The 19,009-nt window shown below is 43.0% G+C and overlaps 1 protein-coding gene across 22 annotated transcripts in view; it reads right to left on the bottom strand.

Moving 5' to 3' along the window:
- The window catches only part of ADAR (adenosine deaminase RNA specific), a 44,658-nt gene extending 26,799 nt beyond the window's left edge, over nt 1–17,859 (bottom strand). For 5 of the 22 annotated variants that reach the window (XM_005610074.4, XM_070268088.1, XM_070268096.1 and 2 more), the window contains exon 1: nt 17,745–17,858. In XM_005610074.4, the coding sequence (XP_005610131.2) occupies nt 17,745–17,789 (45 nt within the window). In that variant the 5' untranslated portion in view covers nt 17,790–17,858. Of the gene's footprint in view, nt 1–16,790; nt 16,832–17,050; nt 17,495–17,646 lie in introns of those variants that run through there. The other 17 variants (XM_023641080.2, XM_023641083.2, XM_070268089.1 and 14 more) reach the window with 11 other exon arrangements.
- Between the last annotated feature and the right edge of the window lie 1,150 nt (nt 17,860–19,009).

Raw genomic sequence — 19,009 nt, 5'->3', positions numbered from 1 at the left:
CAATTTATGATCTACAATTTAGATCATGAAACAGTTTAGGATCATAAACCATCCCACTTTCACCATTCGTCCATCCAGGCAAGGGTGAAGTCCTTTATGTGCATTATCTCCCTAATCTTCACAACAGCTCTATGGGTTGGCATTATTCCCAAATTACAGACCTGGAAACTGAGGCTTGACTAAGGCTGCGCCCCGCTGCTGCTAAATCCAGCTCCGACTAGGAAAGTTCACCCTTTCTCACCACTCTACACTGGCTCAAGTTACGCCATGACTTTCTAAAAGATAACTTGGTAGAGGGAAAAAATTCAAATGATTTCAGGATCAGGCTTATCTATCTGCTCCACTTGGTTCAGGATACCTAGGAAAAGATTCTTGAGATGAATTCTAGTGATCAATAGCCCCCCACCTCCCCTCACCTGTGAGAAATTTCTTTTTCTGTGTTTAATCTCAATTTTATCCCCAGTGCTTATGAGATTTACAAGGCAGTCCCTCCGCAACATCATGGCCAGCTGAGGCCCTTTCTCCACTGTGGTCTCATTCCATTCTTCCTAAGTGCCAGTCACCCCAAGTTTCACATTTCTAGCGTAGGCTGCGCTGTGTCTCCCTTCTGTGCCTTTGTACTTTCTGTTCCTTGGCCTAGAATGTACTTCCTCCATTGCTTCTGATGAAACAGTCTTTCAAGATCTGCTTCAAACATTACTTCACGGTGAAGCCTTGCCCCACTCCGTGGAGGGGGAGTAGGGGCAATTTGTGGTTCCTTATTTTGGGCTTCTCTTTTACTCAGCCCTTACCCCTACTAGAACACTTTTACCATCCTCTGAAAATGCCTCATTCAATCACTTAACACAACTTTACTAAGCACCTAATATGTGCCACATACAGTGTTAAGCACTGGGAACGTGACATGAACAAGAGCCCCATCCTTCAGCTAATAGGCAGCCTGGTGGGCAAGATCGATGCCTCGACAATCATCACAGCATTATGAATTACTTGTTTATATACCTGCCTTTAGAGCTGTAACACTTTCTCCTCAGGGCAGGGAACATATGTTATACAGCCCCATATTCCCTGCAGAGTGACCTTTAGAGGGCTGGTTAGTTGACTGAATAATAGACTGCTCAGTAGGAAAAACAATGGGCAAAATGGTGGCATAGGAACTTCACAAGAGGAAATTAAAAATATCAGTGAACATATGAAACGCTGCTCGATCTCATCACCCCAGGGAAAGGCACAGTGAGTTACTGCCCATCCATAAGACAGGCAACATTAACCACCTGATCAGACCAGGTGGGAGACAGGACACAAAGCAGCTCCTAGTCACCACAGGAAACCAGTTTGCCACTGTTTAAGACAGGTGAATATATACACCCCACAATTCAGTAACTCCACTCCTAGACCTGGATACGTGTACAAGAAGTTCATAGTTGCGTGATTCATAACAGCTCCCAAACTGGAAACACCACAAATGTCCATCCAAAGTAAAATGGATAAATGGTGGCACACACCTATGATGGAATATTACACAGCAACAAAAATGAAAAAACTACAACCACATGCAAGTAGGTGGGTAATTATCTAAACACGATATTGAGTGAGAGAAGTTATAAACATACCATATGGTTCTGCTTACATAAAGTCTAAAATCAGGCAAAACTAAACCATAGTGTGCTCTGCATAAGAGAGAGGATGGTGGTTACCTCTGGGAGGAAGGAGGGACTTTTGACTGGGAAGGAATGTTCTGGGTAGTGATGATGTCCTAGTTGTTGACTTGGGCGGTGTCTACATATATGGTTGCTTTCCAATAATTCATGAAGTTTTTTTTTTTGTTTTTAAGATTTTATTTTTTCCTTTTTCTCCCCAAAGCCCCCCGGTACATAGTTGTGTATTCTTCGTTGTGGGTTCTTCCAGTTGTGGCATGTGGGACGCTGCCTCAGCGTGGTCTGATGAGCAGTGCCATGTCCACGCCCAGGATTCGAACCAACGAAACACTGGGCCGCCTGCAGCGGAGCGCGCGAACTTAACCACTCGGCCACGGGGCCAGCCCCTAATTCATGAAGTTTTACACTAACGCTTTATGCATGTAGGTATGTGCTATACTTCACAATTTTAAAAGATTAAAAACAACAAAAAACTCTCGCAGCAGCAATTCCAGCCTGTCTTCCCACGTTCTATTTTCCATTTCAGTAAAATGAGCTATGTCTTACTTCTGCTTTCTTGCCTTCAGGCTAAACAATCCCAAAGAAATTTAACTCTTCTACAAGAATGGTCCAGAAAAGCCTTAATCACAACTATTGTGCAGGGGAAGCCACACCGCTGCGGCCTTTTAATCCAACACAGGATGCCGTGGTGAAGCAGAAATGGGAAATTTGTTTCCTAAACAGAGGGTTAGTTTCTGCCTTGAAAGAAGAACAGCTGCTCTCGTCATTTAGTGTGAGCAGCTCAGGTAACTGGAGCGTCTTATTCGTAAACATCTCCTCCCCCTCAGTAATTGTTTCAGCTCCTACAAGGTTGTGAGGTGATGACGTTGATCTTTGTGCTGTTCTATTGTAGGGACTTAACAAGTTGGATGATGCTCTTTAAAAAATTAACGAGACATCACAGGTTGACTACAGCAAATTTCAGAAGATATCAGAAAATACAGACGAGCATACACAGTCAAAATTATCCCTAATCCTCCACTGTTACTTCCCTAGTGCCCACCTTCCCGTGTTATCCCTGTGCACAAAGCCCCTGTGGTTGCACAGGCACGCCTCTCCTAACGCAGGGTGCTCACCTCCCTGGGGGCCTGTAAGTGTCTGCCGCCAGCTGTGAAGTAACCTCCAATGCATGTCCTCCTGTGTACATACCAGCTAGGGCTACTTGCTAACAACCGCCTAAATGATTAAGAATTACCGTCTAAAATTAGGAATTCATAGAAAAGCCCCTCACTCAGTATTCTCGGAGATCTGGCTTCCACATAACACTGCCAACTCCGGCTCCCTAAGGGCCTTCACGGGCCTGGACTTCCCAACTTATGGGGAAGGATGCCTTATTCTCTGGGCTCCTGGGTTGGCTCTAGTCCCGCATCCCTGCTATTCTTGCTTTTTAACTATAACTGTGAGTCTGGCTTTCGCAATGATTCATTTGGCTTCTTGTGGATCTTCTGTTTAACCTGTGTCCAGGGATGCATATTGACAACAGTCTTCTTAGTCCATAATTTCCTACAACCAGACTTCACTGCACATATGGGCTCCGTCCAACTGGATCCTCTCTCTCCCTACTGTAAAGCACATGTCTGCAAACGCCTTCAATATTTGCTCTTACAGTGATACTGCAACAGAAACATACTGCCTGTTAATGTATGCTACTTAACTCGCAAAACATTATTAAAAGAGGAAGAAATTACTGAGTTATTTTTAAGTACTAGGGCATTATTTTAGAATAGGATATGCACATAAATAAACTCATGTTCTTATCTTAACTCATAGGAAATACATAATAAGCAATTCATAGTCGCTAGGCACAAATTTATTGCCCTCTTTTTTTGTTGATGTTTCTCTTCAATTCTTTATCATTGGGTTTTTTATTCCACTGAAACAGCTACTGCCACATCAACATAATTTTCAAAATTCTGCGGGTCTTCCCACGATAACCCCACTTGCTCTGATGACCTGTAAGGCTTTTTGTAGGCAGAATAGTGCGTTGCCCAAGCCGTATTTATGGTGATGTATATTCTGTTGATGTTAATGACTAGACTGGCTTCTGAAGTCACAAGAAAGCAAGAGGTACCTCAGGCAACCACACAAGAAACAGGTCTCCAGAAGTGGATAAGTGCCCGTACCCAATCAAAGTTATCCAGTAAATGAAAGAAGAAAAGCGGCTCTTTATCAACTATCTATAAGCACAGGCATTGATGGTAGGTATTATCATATATTAAAGATATAATATTAGTAATAATGTCAAGACAATACTAACAATAAAGGCTAAAAGGCCTGAGCTAAATATTTTATGTAAGTTTAAACAGTTAATGTACATTTAGTCTCATAACAGTCCCACGAGATGACCCAATACAACTTGTGGTTTATGCATTAAGTCCTGACCCCTTAACCTGCCTCTCCAGCACTAGACGGGTCTGGCACGCAGCATCCGACTGACTTCTAGTTTGGCTCTGGCCAGTACAGAAAGCTTCAGCTACTGGGCCACATTTGGCTTCCACTGAGTCAGGGTCTAAAGGGGAGACCTCCCATCACAACAAAAAGAATAAAATACCTCAGCGTAAGGAAGTGAAGGACCTATATAAAGAAAATTACAAGGCCTTTCTGAGAGAATTGGATGACGACATAAGGAGATGGAAAGACATTCCAGGTACATGGATTGGAAGAATAAACATAGTTAAAATGTCCTTTCTACCTAAAGCAATCTACAGATTCAACGCCATCCCAATCAGAATCCCAATGACATTCTTTACAGAATTAGAACAAAGAATCCTAAAATTCATATGGGGCAACAAATGACCCTGAATTTCTAAAGCAATCCTGAGAAAAAAGAACAAAGCTGGAGGCATCACAATCCCTGACTTCAAAACATACTACAAAGCTACAGTAATCAAAACAGCATGGTACTGATACAAAAACAGGTGCACAGATCAATGGAACAGAATTGAAAGCCCAGAAATAAAACCACACATCTAGGGACAGCTAATCTTCAACAAAGGAGCTGAGGGCATACAATGGAGAAAAGAAAGGCTTTTCAACAAATGGTGCTGGGAAAACTGGAAAGCCACATATAAAGGAATGAAAATTGACCATTCTTTCTCACCATTCACCAAAATAAACTCAAAATGGATCAAAGACCTAAAGGTGAGACCTGAAACCATAAGGCTTCTGGAAGAAAACGTAGGCAGTACACTCTTTGACATCAGTATTAAAAGGATCTTTTCGGACACCATGTCTTCTCAGAGAAGGGAAACAATAGAAAGAATAAACAAATGGGACTTCAGCAGACTAAAGAGCTTCTTCAAGGCAAATGAAAACAGGATTGAAACAAAAAAACAACCCACTAACTGGGAAAAAATATTTGCAAGTCATATATCTGACAAAGGCTTAATATCCATAATATATAAAGAACTCTCACAACTCAACAACAAAAAATCAAACAACCTGATCAAAAAATGGGCTGGAGACATGAACAGACATTTCTCCAAAGAAGATATACGGATGGCCAATAGGCACATGAAAAGATGCTCATCATCACTGATCATCAGGGAAATGCAAATCAAAACTACACTAAGATATCACCTTACACCCATTAGAATGACAAAAATATCTAAAACTAATAGTAACAAATGTTGGAGAGGTTGTGGAGAAAAAGGAACCCTCATACACTGCTGGTGGGAATGCAAACTGGTGCAGCCACTACGGAAAACAGTATGGAGATTCCTCAAAAACTTAAAAATAGAACTACCATACGACCCAGCTATTCCACTACTGGGTATCTATCCAGAGAGCTTGAAGTCAGCAATTCCAAAAGTCCTGTGCACCCCAATGTTCACTGCAGCATTATCTACAATAGCCAAGACGTGGAAGCAACCTAAGTGCCCATCAACAGATGACTGGATAAAGAAGAGGTGGTATATATATACAATGGAATACCACTCAGCTGTAAAACAGAACAAAATCATTCCATTTGCAAGAACATGGATGGACCTTGAGGGAATCATGTTAAGTGAAATAAGCCAGTTAGAGAAGGATAATCTCTGTATGACTCCACTCATATGAGGAATTTAAAAATGTAGACAAAGAGAACAGATTAGTGGCCACCAGGGGAAAGGTGGGGTGGGGGGTGCGCACAAGGGGGGAATGGTGCACCTACAACACGACTGACAAACATGAATGTACACCTGAAATTTCACAAGAGTGTAACCTATCATTAACTCAATAAAAAAATGGATTAAAGACTTGAAAAAAAATAAAAATAAAGGGGGGACCGCCCACTCACTCTTGATTTCTCTTCCTCCTCTTCCCTATGACCCAGCCTGTGAGAGGCTGGGCTTAGTCCCAGCTTCCTGCAAGAGCAATGTTCCCATCTCCCCCATCTGTAGGGGACAGAGGGGACAAGTGCAGTCCTGTTCTAGGCAGGCTGGAAGGCAGCCTCTGCCCCGAGGGGTGAGTGTTTCCTGGGGAAGCAGGCCACTTTCACCAACAGCCAGTTGCAGAAAGTCAATCTGCCGAATGGCCAATTCCTTGAATAAGCAATTTACTAAACCACCAGTAGGCTGACTTTCCTTTTTTCTTTAAGCTCTCTAGCCTTAATTGATCAGTTTTTATTCTGTCTTCATAATAGTATTAGAGGAAATGCACTCTGCCCTGCTCCTGGCTGCTGCAGAGCTGAGACAGAGGTGGAACCTGGGGGACAATGGGAGGGGGCGAGGTTGAGAGGCCCTTGTAGAACTTTCAGTGGACTGATTTTCTGGGAATTGACCTAGAGCCACTTTCAGGTGTCCATAGGTTTCTCTCCAAAGGGAACAAATGAGGGTTTGTTATTCCTAACACGTCTTTAAGAGCATTTCCTTCAGCATGACAAGTTCACAAAAATTTCCATCTGCACACACAGAGGAAGTGTGTGAAGACAGGGCAGAGGCTGATTTGTGGCGATGTGGTCACAAGTCAAGCAATGCAGGCAGAAGCTGGCAAAGGCAAGGCTTGATTCTCACCTAGGGCCTCCGGAGGGAGCACAGCCTGCCACATCCTAATGTCAGTCCAGTGGTACTGATTTCAGATTTCCGGCCTCCAGAGAATGTGAGAGAATACATTGTTGTTGTTTTAAGACACCAGATTTTGCGGTAATTTGTTACTGCAGCTCTAGGAAACTAACACACCGTCCTTGACCAGCACTGCAAACCAGGGAGCTCCAAGTACCAGCACAGACCTTGCTCTGCAGCCAGGGATTTCTGCATTTGGGGCTATCAAAGGAGAAAGGCTGAAACACACCAGCTGTCATGTGGGACATGTGCATAGCCACAATTTCCACTTTTTAGTTAAACCAGACGGTACAGTTTTCTCATTACTGTCCAGCAGAATTAGAGGTTTTTGTTTTAGTTGAAAAAAGGGATATTTCTTTAATATAACGAAGACTTTCTATCATAAACCAACAGCCAATATCATATTTAAAACAGAATAGTTAGGCATTCCCACTAAAGTGAGAAAATAAGGGCACTATTCCCACTATTATCTTATTTCCTCAATTCTGAGATGCACTCCTAACATTTCTGATATTGGAATGTGAATTACAATACATGCATGTACATTTCATATAGTAGCCTCCAAAAGCTATTATTAAATCAATAGCATGTTCTTATGCTCAATGGTCTTAGAATCAAAGAAATATGGTATTTAATGGTTTTGGAAATTCTATCATATTCTATAACACAAACTAGAAATATGAGATAATTTAAAAAGTAAAGAAAAACAGATTATTTGCAGATAATATCAAAACTCTAGTCGATTCAAGAAGATTAACTGAAAAACTCTTAGAACCAATATCAGTTAAGGAATATGGCTAGACATGGGAGAAATATACAAAACACAACTTCCTTATATGTAGCAGAAAAATACTATAATCTTAATAGCAAATAAAACATTCAAAAAAAAAGAGAGAAACAACTGGGAATAATCTTAAGAAATGTGAAGAGCCTATATATGGAAAAGTACAAAACTCTGCTGAGGAATATATGTCTTAAATAGGATACACCAGCCCCAAATGTGATGGTTGAATGGTTTATAAATGCCAATTCGTGTCCAATTAAGTAACAGTGTAGTGTACCGCAAATTCTAACGAGGTTACGGGCAACAAGCAGCGGGTACCTGACAAAATGATTAATCTAAAGTTCAAGTGCAAGAACAAGCAGGCAGGGATGGCCAAAATATTTTTTAAAAAGAAGACAGCTACGCTAATTAAATCAAGGCAGAACTGGTATCATACAAGAATGGAGCTACAGACTAACAGAGCAGAACCACATTCCCCTAAACAGACCCTCGTGTGTGTGGATCCAATGCACAACAGGGAGCCAAAAGCAGCCGTGAGGGGAAGAAGGGTTAGTCAACGGATGGAGCTCGGCCAACTGGTTAGCTTTTGGGGAAAAAAAAATCTATTTAGAGCCTTACCTTACATTAATAAACCAAAATAAATTACAAATGGGTTAAAGAATTAATGATAAAGTATTTTAAATAAAACACTAAAAAACAAAGTCAGTGTGTACAATTTGACTTGTTTCATAGCAATGGAAGACATCACAAAGGAGAAAACTGACATCTGTTCACTTGCAGATAAATTTCTGTACTCAAAAAAGTGATGTAATGTTTGAAAATGTTCACAGTGAAAAGTTAATGGGGTTGGCCCGGTGGCTGAGTGGTTAAGTTCGTGCGTTCCACTTCAGCGGCCCAGGGTTTCACCAGTTCGGATCCTGGGCGCAGACACGGCACCACTCATCAAGCCACGCTGAGGCGGCATCCCACATGCCACAACTAGAAGGACCAACAATTAAAAATATACAACTATGTACCGGGGGGCTTTGGGGAGAAAAAGGAAAAATAAAAAAAAAATCTTTAAAAAGTTAAAAAATATATTAATAAAAAAATGAAAACAGACAGGGAATCACAGCGACAACACATACACAGGACAGCGTTCATGGGTATTTATGTATGGAGAAAGCCCACATACTTAGATAAGATAGCACATCCAGACACAGTGCTCACATGGCCAGCACTGTAGTTTACCTTTTAGTCCTCACAACCACACTATTACTGCCCCCGTGTTACAGGAGAGGAAACTGAGGCAGACCAAAGCAGCAGAGGTTGTTCAAGTAAAACAGCCAGCAATCGGGACTCAGACTCAGGCACTCTGGCTGCAGAGCGGGTGCTCTGGCCGTGACACTAAGCTGTCCCCACCCACATGGCAGTCAACAGAAAGGCGATTCACGAAAAAGGAAGGACAAATGCCTGTCGAACATTTGGGAAAATATTCAATCACTAATAATTAAAGACACGAGAATGTAATAAGATTTACGTTTTCATTCATAAAATTAACAATTGAAAAAACAAAATTACTTAGTGCTAGTTGGGGACTCCACGGCTACACTACGTCACAATCTAACCTGGGACTCTAGGAATTCATTCTGGTCCCCTTCAAAATGTTTTCAAATAGGATTAGGTTACCACCACCTCCCTTTTTAAACCCTTTAGTGGCTACCCATTGCTCCTTGGATAAAGGCCAAGTCCATAAGGAGGCCCACAGGAGGCCCCCACACCCTCGCCAAGCCTACCCTACCAGACTACCAAAGGCACCTTCCATCCTGTTTGCCCAACAACCTCAGACCACTCTTGCAGCCTCGAAAAAGCCAACTCACACACTGTTTTCTCCTCCAGTCTTGTCCCTGTGCCAGAGGGCAGAGGGCACGTAAACCTAGGAAGCTTTCTTCATAATCCTTATCACTATTTGTAGCTGCACGTTCACATTATCATTTGATTAACTGTGATGTCTGTCTCTCCTGAGCAAGTACGAGTCTTGTACCCCCTCAGCCCAGCACACTACTTTGGCTATAGAAGGCACTCAGCAATGAATTTGTCAAATGAATATACATTAATCATTGAATGAAAGAAAGAGGAGGAAGAAAAGGAACAAATGAGGCAAGGAGGAGAAACAGGAACTCCACCATACTGGTGGTAAGACTAAACTGATGGGTTCAACTTTTTACAAAGCAATGGGACAACAGGTGTCAGAAGTCTTAAATATGTTCATAACCTCAGTTAATAGTCAACAATTATTATCAATAATGTAATCCTATTACTATATAGTTACTAATAAATGTAATTAATAATAAAATCATAAAAATCTCCCTTGAGGAATTTAAAACCTAGTACAAAAATTTATGTTGGCTATGCATTGTTTACAATAGCAAAAAACTGAAAACACCTTTGATGTCCAAAACTGGAGGCACGGTCAAGATTCTGGTAGTCATAATTATACAACACATAAAAGCGTTATTTACAGAGCTAATGCCATGGAAGATGTGTGGTTCATAATAAGTGGAACATAAAATTGTAAATAGGGAACAATTTCATCTTTGAGGAAGAATATGCCTAAGTGCAGCTAGCTGACCACCCAGCCTAGAACTACGCCTTCCTCTCCGAGAGCCCTGATTCTGTCCGTGTTCCTCTGAGAAGGCCAGGCTCCCTCTCCAGACCAGAGGGAGGATGGTGACTAGTCTAGTGACTTGGTCTTGGCAATTCCATTACTCTTGCCAATAATATATGATACAACTCTGGCCAACAAAACACAAAAAGAATTCTGCCAGGGACTTTTCTGTGACAAAGGTTCCTTGCTGTGAATGAGCGATGACCTGAGGATGGCAGAGTGGAGGGCTGGGACACTGCTGAGCTGCTCAATCAACCACCCCAGGAACTGCCCTATCTGTGCGCTAACCAACACAGCATCAAACGAAAGACACCAAAATGTTAATGAAGCAGGGTTACCAGTGATTTTATTCATTTTAATAGTTTTCTACAATTTTCAAGTTTTCTATAATAAAGCATCTGATATTCCCAAAATAGGTTAAAAAGTTGCTAAAAACAAAAAGATAAATATGTATTGCATGAATCTTGCCCTTAAGAAATTCAAATCTGGTAATGGAGACAGCCATGTAAATAAACGATTAAAATATGATGTGATATAACCTAATGAGATACTGCCTGATAGCTCTCAGAATGGCTAAAATAAAAAAACTCACCATATCTAATGTTGGTGAGGATATGGAACAAGCAGGACTCTCACCCACTGTCAGACGGAGTAGAAAATGGCACAACCATCTTGGAAAACTTTGGCAGTTTCTTCTAAGGCTAAACATACAACCACCCTGCAACCTAGCAACTATACTCTCGGGTATTCACCAAGGAAAATGGCCACAAAAACACTTCTACAAGAATGTTCATAGAACCAGGGGTAGGGAGAAGGGGAAAGTGGGAGTTGTTGTCTAATGAGTACACAGTTTCAGATTTGCACAATGAAAAAGTTCTAGAGATGTTTCACAATGTCCACATATGTAACACTACTGAATTAAAGTTGGTTAAGATGGTAAATTTCAGATTGTGGGCTTTTTACAATAAATAAAGAAGAAAAAAAAATGTTCATAGAGCTTTATTCTTAATAGCCCCAAACTGGAAACAACCCAAATGTCCACCAACTGACGAATGAATAAACAATTGATGTATATTCATACAGTGGATACTGACACATGCGACACACAAAGTACATATTGTACAATTCCATTTATATGAAATTTTAGGACAGGCAAAACTAATCAATGGTGACAGACATCAGAATAGTGGTGGCCTCTGGGAATAGTGGTGACCAGAAAGGGGCACGAGAGAACTTTCTGGGGTGATGGAAATGTTTTATTTTCTTGATTTGGATGGTGATTAAATAGGTATACACATTTGTCAAAATTCATTGAATGGTACACATAAAATATGTGCTGCTTATTGTACGTAACTATATCTCAGTAAACAAGAGTCTTAGGGAAACAGTACGATAAGGGGACTGGAAGAGGCAAATTCAGCATCGTGGCTACACGCCGAGGAGCTGTTAACGGAAGCAGTGTGCTGCTTTAAACCAGAGCGGGAGCCACAGACAGACGCTGTTTCATGCAGCAATGTATGCAAGTGCTAACAACATTAAAATTATGAGAATTATACATACATTTGAATCAGTTTTATGGAGCAAGCTTCGATATTCTGATAAAGTATTTTAAAAAGGAATAATACATGATACATACACTAAACATCTTTAAAATAAAACATAGACCTTTATGTAATTCAAACTGATTTTATTTAAAACATTACACAATACTTTTATGAAATATTTTGTGAAAATCTGAAATAAAACTGAATATTAGCTTTTTAAAGTAATATGTCAAAAAGCAAACTTAAAATACTAGAATACAGAATAAAGAAAAAACATTTTAAAGCTTACAAGCAAAGGAAGAAATCAAAAAGGACAAAGTTTGTCTACAGAAAAATGAAAAATGAGGTTTTATATGTTTAATGATAAAGCCAAAATTAGATGGCAGACAAATTGGAAAAATATTCACAGCAAATAAAGTTTTTTGTCTGTCTTTTAGAATGAGCACATTATAAAATTATTTTCAGAGAATTTGTATAATTTACTTTTAAAAACACGGTAAGTGAATAGAACATTGAGAATTTAAAAAATGAAAATAAAACAGGTTAATAAGCATACACAAAAAGAGTTCAAAGAATCATAACAAAAGCTGCAAATTAAAACTAGACACCATTTTTCAATGTAGCTAGGATTTTCCCTTTTTGTTGAAACACCTAGACTTGGAGAGGGCAGGCTGAGAGAGAGGCACGGCGATGGGCAGGTATTGCAGTGTAAACTGGTACTCGCTTTTTAGGAAGCAAACCAAGACTAAGCACTAGAAGGGGCTGTTGGAGCTGGGTGCAAGTGGGGCCAGGGCGTTGAGGGGTCAGTGTGGAGGTAAACAACAGCCCTCTTACTTCAAGTCTCTATTGGTATGAAAACTACTTTTTCGTGTTAAAAGAAGAAACAAAAGGGTATTCTGTTGGGGGTTGGATGTGGCACAGGTAGGGTTCCTGAAGATAAGGCACAACGATAACCAGAAAGACGGACGTGCTCTGTGGGGCCTCAGATCCGGGTTTGGGCTCTCCCTGAGAGACGGTGAAGACCAGCACTTGAGCAACCCCCGTCCTGATGGAGAGAACACGCTCTGGGCCGCTGGTCTCCTGTCCAGCACCGCCAGGCGCCCTGAGGCAGGGCAGCTTAGCCCCAGGGAGCAGGAGCGGGTGCGGGAGAAGCACCTCGAGGACAGCCAACGGAAAGGCCAGGCGCAGATCGGCGTGTGGAACAGGGCTGCGTCGCGGGGAAAACCAAACGACGACGAGAGAGAGATATATATAGTATATTTTATTTTACTTTATGGCTATGACTGTAAAATCCTAAGAAAAGTCAGGAAGGAGTCATACGCTGAGCTATTAGCAGCTCTAGCTCTGGAGGGCAAGATGAGTTGGATGGAGAAGGGTCTCATTTCTTTTATAATTTTCTAATTTGGATTTTTTTTTTAGCCTTTCTTGAGTGTTTTGGTATTTAAAAAGAGAAAAAAAATTTAAGTTCACAGGGCTGGCCCCACGGCCAAGTGGTTAAGTTCGCGTGCTCTGCTTTGGTGGCCCAGGGTTTTGCCGGTTCAGATCCTGGACGCGGACATGGCACCGCTCATCGTGCCATGTTGAGGTGACATGTCACATGCCACAACTAGAAGGACCCACAACTAAAACATACAACTATGTACTGGGGGGATTTGGGGAGAAAAAGCAGAAAATAAAAAAGAAGATTGGCAACAGTTGTTACCTTGGGTGCCAATCTTAAAAAAAAAAAAATTTAAGTTCACAACCCTAGGTCCCAGAACTCCCGTCAAAGAATGCACTGTTACTTCTAAAGGGCTTAGAACAGTGCCTGGCACACTGTCAGTGCTCAAGGAAATGTTTTAAAAATTACTACTCTAAGGAAAAAGACTCAAACTATGGAAAAAACCTTAATATACAACCTATCATACTTCAGAAAGGTTTGAGGGGAATGTAACATCTCACGGGGTGGAATTTCCAGGTGGCTTCTCCTTGGGGCCTGACCCTTGGCTTCCGCAGGTTCAGATGCTCCTGGGGAGAGAGGCTCTGCCTTTCCGGGATGGACCCGCAGTACTCGAGTTTACAGACATTTACAGTGAGAACTGTATTTATCATGCAGATTGGAATCCTCATCAACACGATGTCAGCATTTTCTCCCTGTGGGCAGATTTTCATTCATTCATTTAATAAACATTTATTGAGCACGTACTATGTGCCAGGCATTGTCCTAAGCCCCGAGATACAGTGGTAAACAAAACAAAAATTCCTTTCCTCATTATTTTCATGAAGCGGGCATTCTAGTGAGGAGAGACAGGCAACAAACAAACAAACATACAACGTCAATTGGTTGTAAGTGCTAGGAAAAAAAATAATGCCAGTTAAGGGTGGGAGGTAGGGAATACAAAGCAAAGAGCCCCTCTGTCCTCAAGCGGCTCTCGGTCTAGTGGAGAACCTACCATTAAACAGACAATTACCAACCAGAGATCAAACCCACAATAGGGTTGTGCTTGGGTGTTTCTGTGAGCAGAGAGGAGGTCTAACTCACTGATGGAGGTCAAGGAAGGCTCCTGGGAGGAGAAGCAAGACCTGAATCCATAAGGAAGTCAGTCAGATGAAGCAACCAGGAAAGGGAACCCAAACAGCAGATGGAAAGGAAAGGTGTGGAAGGGATAAAGAGCAAATGATGGATGTCACCACAGAATAATGATGTGGGGATGGACAAACAAAACCAGTGGATTCAATCCAGTTGGAAGGTTCTGGAAAGGCCTCAAAGAAGTGGGATACGAGCGCACATGCATACACATACACATGCACTTGCGATAGTCATCTGCTGTTTTTGCCTGCTTAGTACCACTGTACTTCCCCATCCCACGTGGTTGTGGAGGGGCAGTTCACTCCTTCATCTCAGGAGTGAGCCTGTGACACAGACCTGTCCAATCATGGTATCTCTATCTCCTTGTCCACAGGGCTTAGTTTACAATGCTAGAAGAGAGCTGTAAGGTCACAGGCGTGCGGCTGCCAGTAGTCAGCCTTTTCAGTATGTGTAGAGAAAACAGCAGGAGAGAATGAGGCCAACAAATAAAAAAAAGAGAAAGGCAGGGCTCAGAGAATCCTCATGACATCACTGCAGCCTCACGATCCAACCAATACCCAAAGCGCATCTTTGGACATCCTAGTTAAATGATCAACGGGAGGAAAACGCTTCATTGCTTAGGTCAGTTTACATTAGGTTTCTGCCATTTGCAACTAGATTAATAGACCCTCTTTTTGGGAAACAGCTTCACTGCGTGTGTAGAGGTGGTGGGGTACAGAGGGAAAGGGAGGATAGATTATGGCAGAGGGTTTCCCATTAAGTTAGGTAAAGATGGTGAAACAGGTGGCTTCAAGGTATCTGAGAGGGTACAGAAGCAGCAGCGACAGCTCCTTGGGTGGAGGAACTATGGATGTGTAAGTCACCGTCCACATGGATGGATTATATGAACCTTGTGAGTTTATATAATAATCCACTCTAATAATCCACTATACAGCCCTAAATCATCTTCAGACAGAGAACCAACACAGAATAGCTGATCAAAAACACCAAGAACATCATCTGTTTAAAACCAGCTTACTATTCCCACATTAATGCACATCAGTCACAGAGCTTTCTCAAATATTTAATTTTGCGACAAACTTCATATTTTGAACTTTTATCCCTGATACCAAACAATCATCCATTGTTCGCCAGAAAACTTAACTCAGGCAGCTGGACCCATTATGGTCCAAGTCGAACAGATGTTAAAGCAAAAGAAACTGCTGTATCTCAAGAGATCAGTACAGAAGCCCCAAAGCTCAGATCCTCTTGTTCACATATTTGAAAACTCTAATCAGTTGGTCACAGAAAATAATACCAATCTTGATCTGAAACATAGCTACAAATCTGTAATCCACGAATCAGAAAGACGCTCATACTACAGTCTGGTATAGTATAAAAATAGCCAGCTTAAAGGAGCCTTGTGTATTAACCAGCAGGTCTCTTTTTGGCAAAAACAACAATACTTCAAAATTTTTTCTTCTTTCCAAAGGCATTTACTGAATACCTACTGTGTGCCCACGATCCCAGCACTGTGTGCCCATGAGCCTTTCCTTTTTCTCTGGGTGGAAAAGGCCAAATCTCGGTTCGCACCTGGACAACACTGGGCAAAATGTAAAATAAAAGATAATTTATCACTAGACAAGTTGAGATGTTATTCTCGCAGCAAACACTGGCCTCTAAACTCTGTTTATGCCTCTCTTCCCCCACTACACCAGGTTCACATTGCAAGGACTGCAGCCACTGAGAAAAGGAAAGACCCAAAACCCCACAGAGCCTGAGGGCCTGGGGTCAAGTTCCAGCTCTGCCATTAACTAGTGTTAGGATCTTGGCCAAGCCTCACCTTCCCCATGTGTAAAATGGGGATAATACTTACTTATTGCACTGAGTTGCTGGAGGGATCAAATAAATTAGTGTATGTAAAGTGCTTGGTACAGTGTCAGGCACATAGAAAATGCTCAATAAAGAGAAGTTGTAATTAATAGAATCAAGTGAGGCCTTAACCTCTTTCCAGCTCTAAAATTTTATAAGGTCTACAGTAGAGACATTATGGGTTTTGAGACACCCTCTTCTGCCCCTCCCCCCCCAAGTCTGCTTTATCATATCTGGCAGAATAACAAACAAGCAAAACAGCAAAAACCTCCCTTTCTTCTCAAGCAGCTGTACCAATGGGAAACTTCAGCAAGGCAGCAAGTTCAAGAGCCTGGGTGCTGTGCCCTTACTAATAATAGCTAGACACTTCAGATTCTGACAACGACCTTGCAAGGTAGATATAATTATCCTCATTTTGTAGATAAGACCAAGTAGGAGTAGAGAGGTTAAATAACTCACTCAATGTCACACAACTGGGAAAGGGCAGACCTGATTCCAAAGTTCATGCTCCCTTTCCACTCTATTCTCCTGCCTTCCTGTACAGCAAGCACTAAATGTTTTGTTAAATAACGAAATCATGAAAAAGATACGTCAGGATCTTTGAAACGATGGGAACGCCTTCTTTGGTAAAGAAAGAAGTTGGCATCATCACTCACATTTGCTCGAGAATTTGATGCTCCTGCGTTCTCTGCTCCCAACGACCTGTTCTAGCAATCCGGCCTCCCTCTCCGGCAACAGCCACTGTGTAGGCCTCTGTGCAAATCTCCTCCCTCAGCAGCTTAGGCTCTGCTCCCTCAGCTAACCGCGCGCTGGGACGCCCCCACGCTGCATTTAAAATCCAATGACAGGTATCCCTTTTTGAAAGGCAAGTTTCCCAAACTCTGACAGCAACACGGAACACCTGAGGCACGCTTACCCTCTAGTGGGGCCCAAGAATCACGCCAAGCAGATGAAGGAAGGGGCGGTGACGCAACTGGGCCTCCTGCACCAGGGCCAGCCCAAGGCAGAGCGCGGCGGCCGTGACCCCGCAGCCGGCTCTCGGCGGCGGCCGCCTACGCCTCCCCCGGGTAAGGCACGCCAAGGGCGGCGGGATCATCCCGGGGATGAGGCGCGGGCCAATGCAGCTAGGGCGAGAAGGCGCAACAAGGCGCGGACCTGGGCGAGTCCCAGGCGCCTCGCTCTCCAGTCACTCTTTGAGGCGAGGGAGTTGGCGAGAGGAAACAAGGGCCTTTGGTACCCAGCTGTTCGGCTCCGGCTGGCACGAGCGCCAGAGCATCCGTGCGCAGCGTCAGCCGCCCACAGCCGCGAGCACACACGCACCCCAGCACACGGGCCCCCGCTCCCGCCTCCCAGCAAAGCTGCCCCCCACCCCCCGCATCCCCACCTGGCCCCCTCGGAGCCCACCGGGGCGCCCCCGGCCCCCCCTCCCAGCAGCGCCCGAGACTGGAGAGGCGGCGCGAGCCGGGCGTTCAGGACGGGAAGGTGATGGCGGAGAAGGAAAAAGCCTCTTACCGGGTCTCCTAATTCTGTGGGATACAGCCCGACACCAGAAGCTGCCACTGCCGCCAGGACCCTCCCCCCGCCCTCCCCCACCACGTAGCCCTCTCTACCTTCGGTCGGGAATCAATGGCCCGGTCGCGGATTGGTGACATCATTGGCGCGCCGAGCGTGGGAGGGAGCACCACGTGATTCCTCTCTCTTTTGTTTGCGTCTTAGTTAAGCAGGGTTTTTGTTGTTCTGTCTCGCTTGGGTTTTTTATTGATCTGTTAATGGCGTTGTTATGGGCCCGGTGGGGAGTAGGTACTTGGGTTTGGGATGCTGCATTTTTGCTCATGGCCTTGAGTCAACTCCTCAGATATTCGAAACGTGGCTGGGCCGGAAGGCCTGAGATGGTATGTGGGTACCATCTTTTTTTTTTTTGGTTTTATAAAAGGACCTCAAGGTGGGGCCGGCCTGATAGTAGTGGTTAACACTCTTGGCGTTCATGGGCTTTCAGATCCCAGGCGGGACCTACACACCACTCATCAAGCCATGCTGTGGCAGCATCCCACATATAAAATAGAGGAAGATTGGCAAAGGTGTTAGCTCAGGGACAATCTTCCTCACCGAAACAAAAAAGGACCTCAAGGACACAGAATTAGTTAATAATACACTATAATTAGTAGTCCTTGGATGGCTTGTTTAAATTAATTTATTTTAAAAATGATATATTGAACACCCTTTTTAACTTGCTACCTCACCACCCCAGCCCAAGAACTAAAATATTACCAGTAACTTTCAACTACTTGTAAGGAGTCCCCTCCTTTACCACTGCCACCCCCTCAGAAGTAACCTCTATCCTGATTTGTGTTTACACAACTCTTAAATTAATTTCTTTTCACATTTATATGCATTATTAAGCAATATATTTTTATTAGTTTTGTGGTTTTGAACTTTCATCTAGTGTTCTGGACTTTTGTTTTCACAAACATGTTACTAAGTCTCTTAGTCCGTTCAGGCTGCTCTAACAAAATACCACAGATTTATAAACAACAGAAATTTATTTCTCACAGTTCTGGAGGCTTGAAGTCAGGGTGCCAGCATGGTCCAGTAAGGGCCTTCTTCCTGGGGACAGACTTCTCCTTGTGTGGTAGAGGGAGCTGGGGATCTCTGGGGGGGGGGTCTCTTTGATGAGAACACCAATGCTTTCATGAGGGCTCCACCCTCATGACCTAAGCATCCTCCAAGGGCCCCACCTCCTAACACCCTCACACTGAGCATTAGGATTTCAACACGAGATTTCTCAGGGGGCACAAACATTCAGACCACAGTGCTAAGATTCATCCTTCTTGTTGAGTAAAGTTGCATCTCATTCATTTTTGAAGCAGAGTACCTG

The sequence above is a fragment of the Equus caballus genome, chromosome 5 (assembly GCF_041296265.1).
Source record: "Equus caballus isolate H_3958 breed thoroughbred chromosome 5, TB-T2T, whole genome shotgun sequence".
Taxonomy (NCBI): Eukaryota; Metazoa; Chordata; class Mammalia; order Perissodactyla; family Equidae; genus Equus; species Equus caballus.
This window is presented reverse-complemented; position numbering and strand designations above follow the sequence as displayed.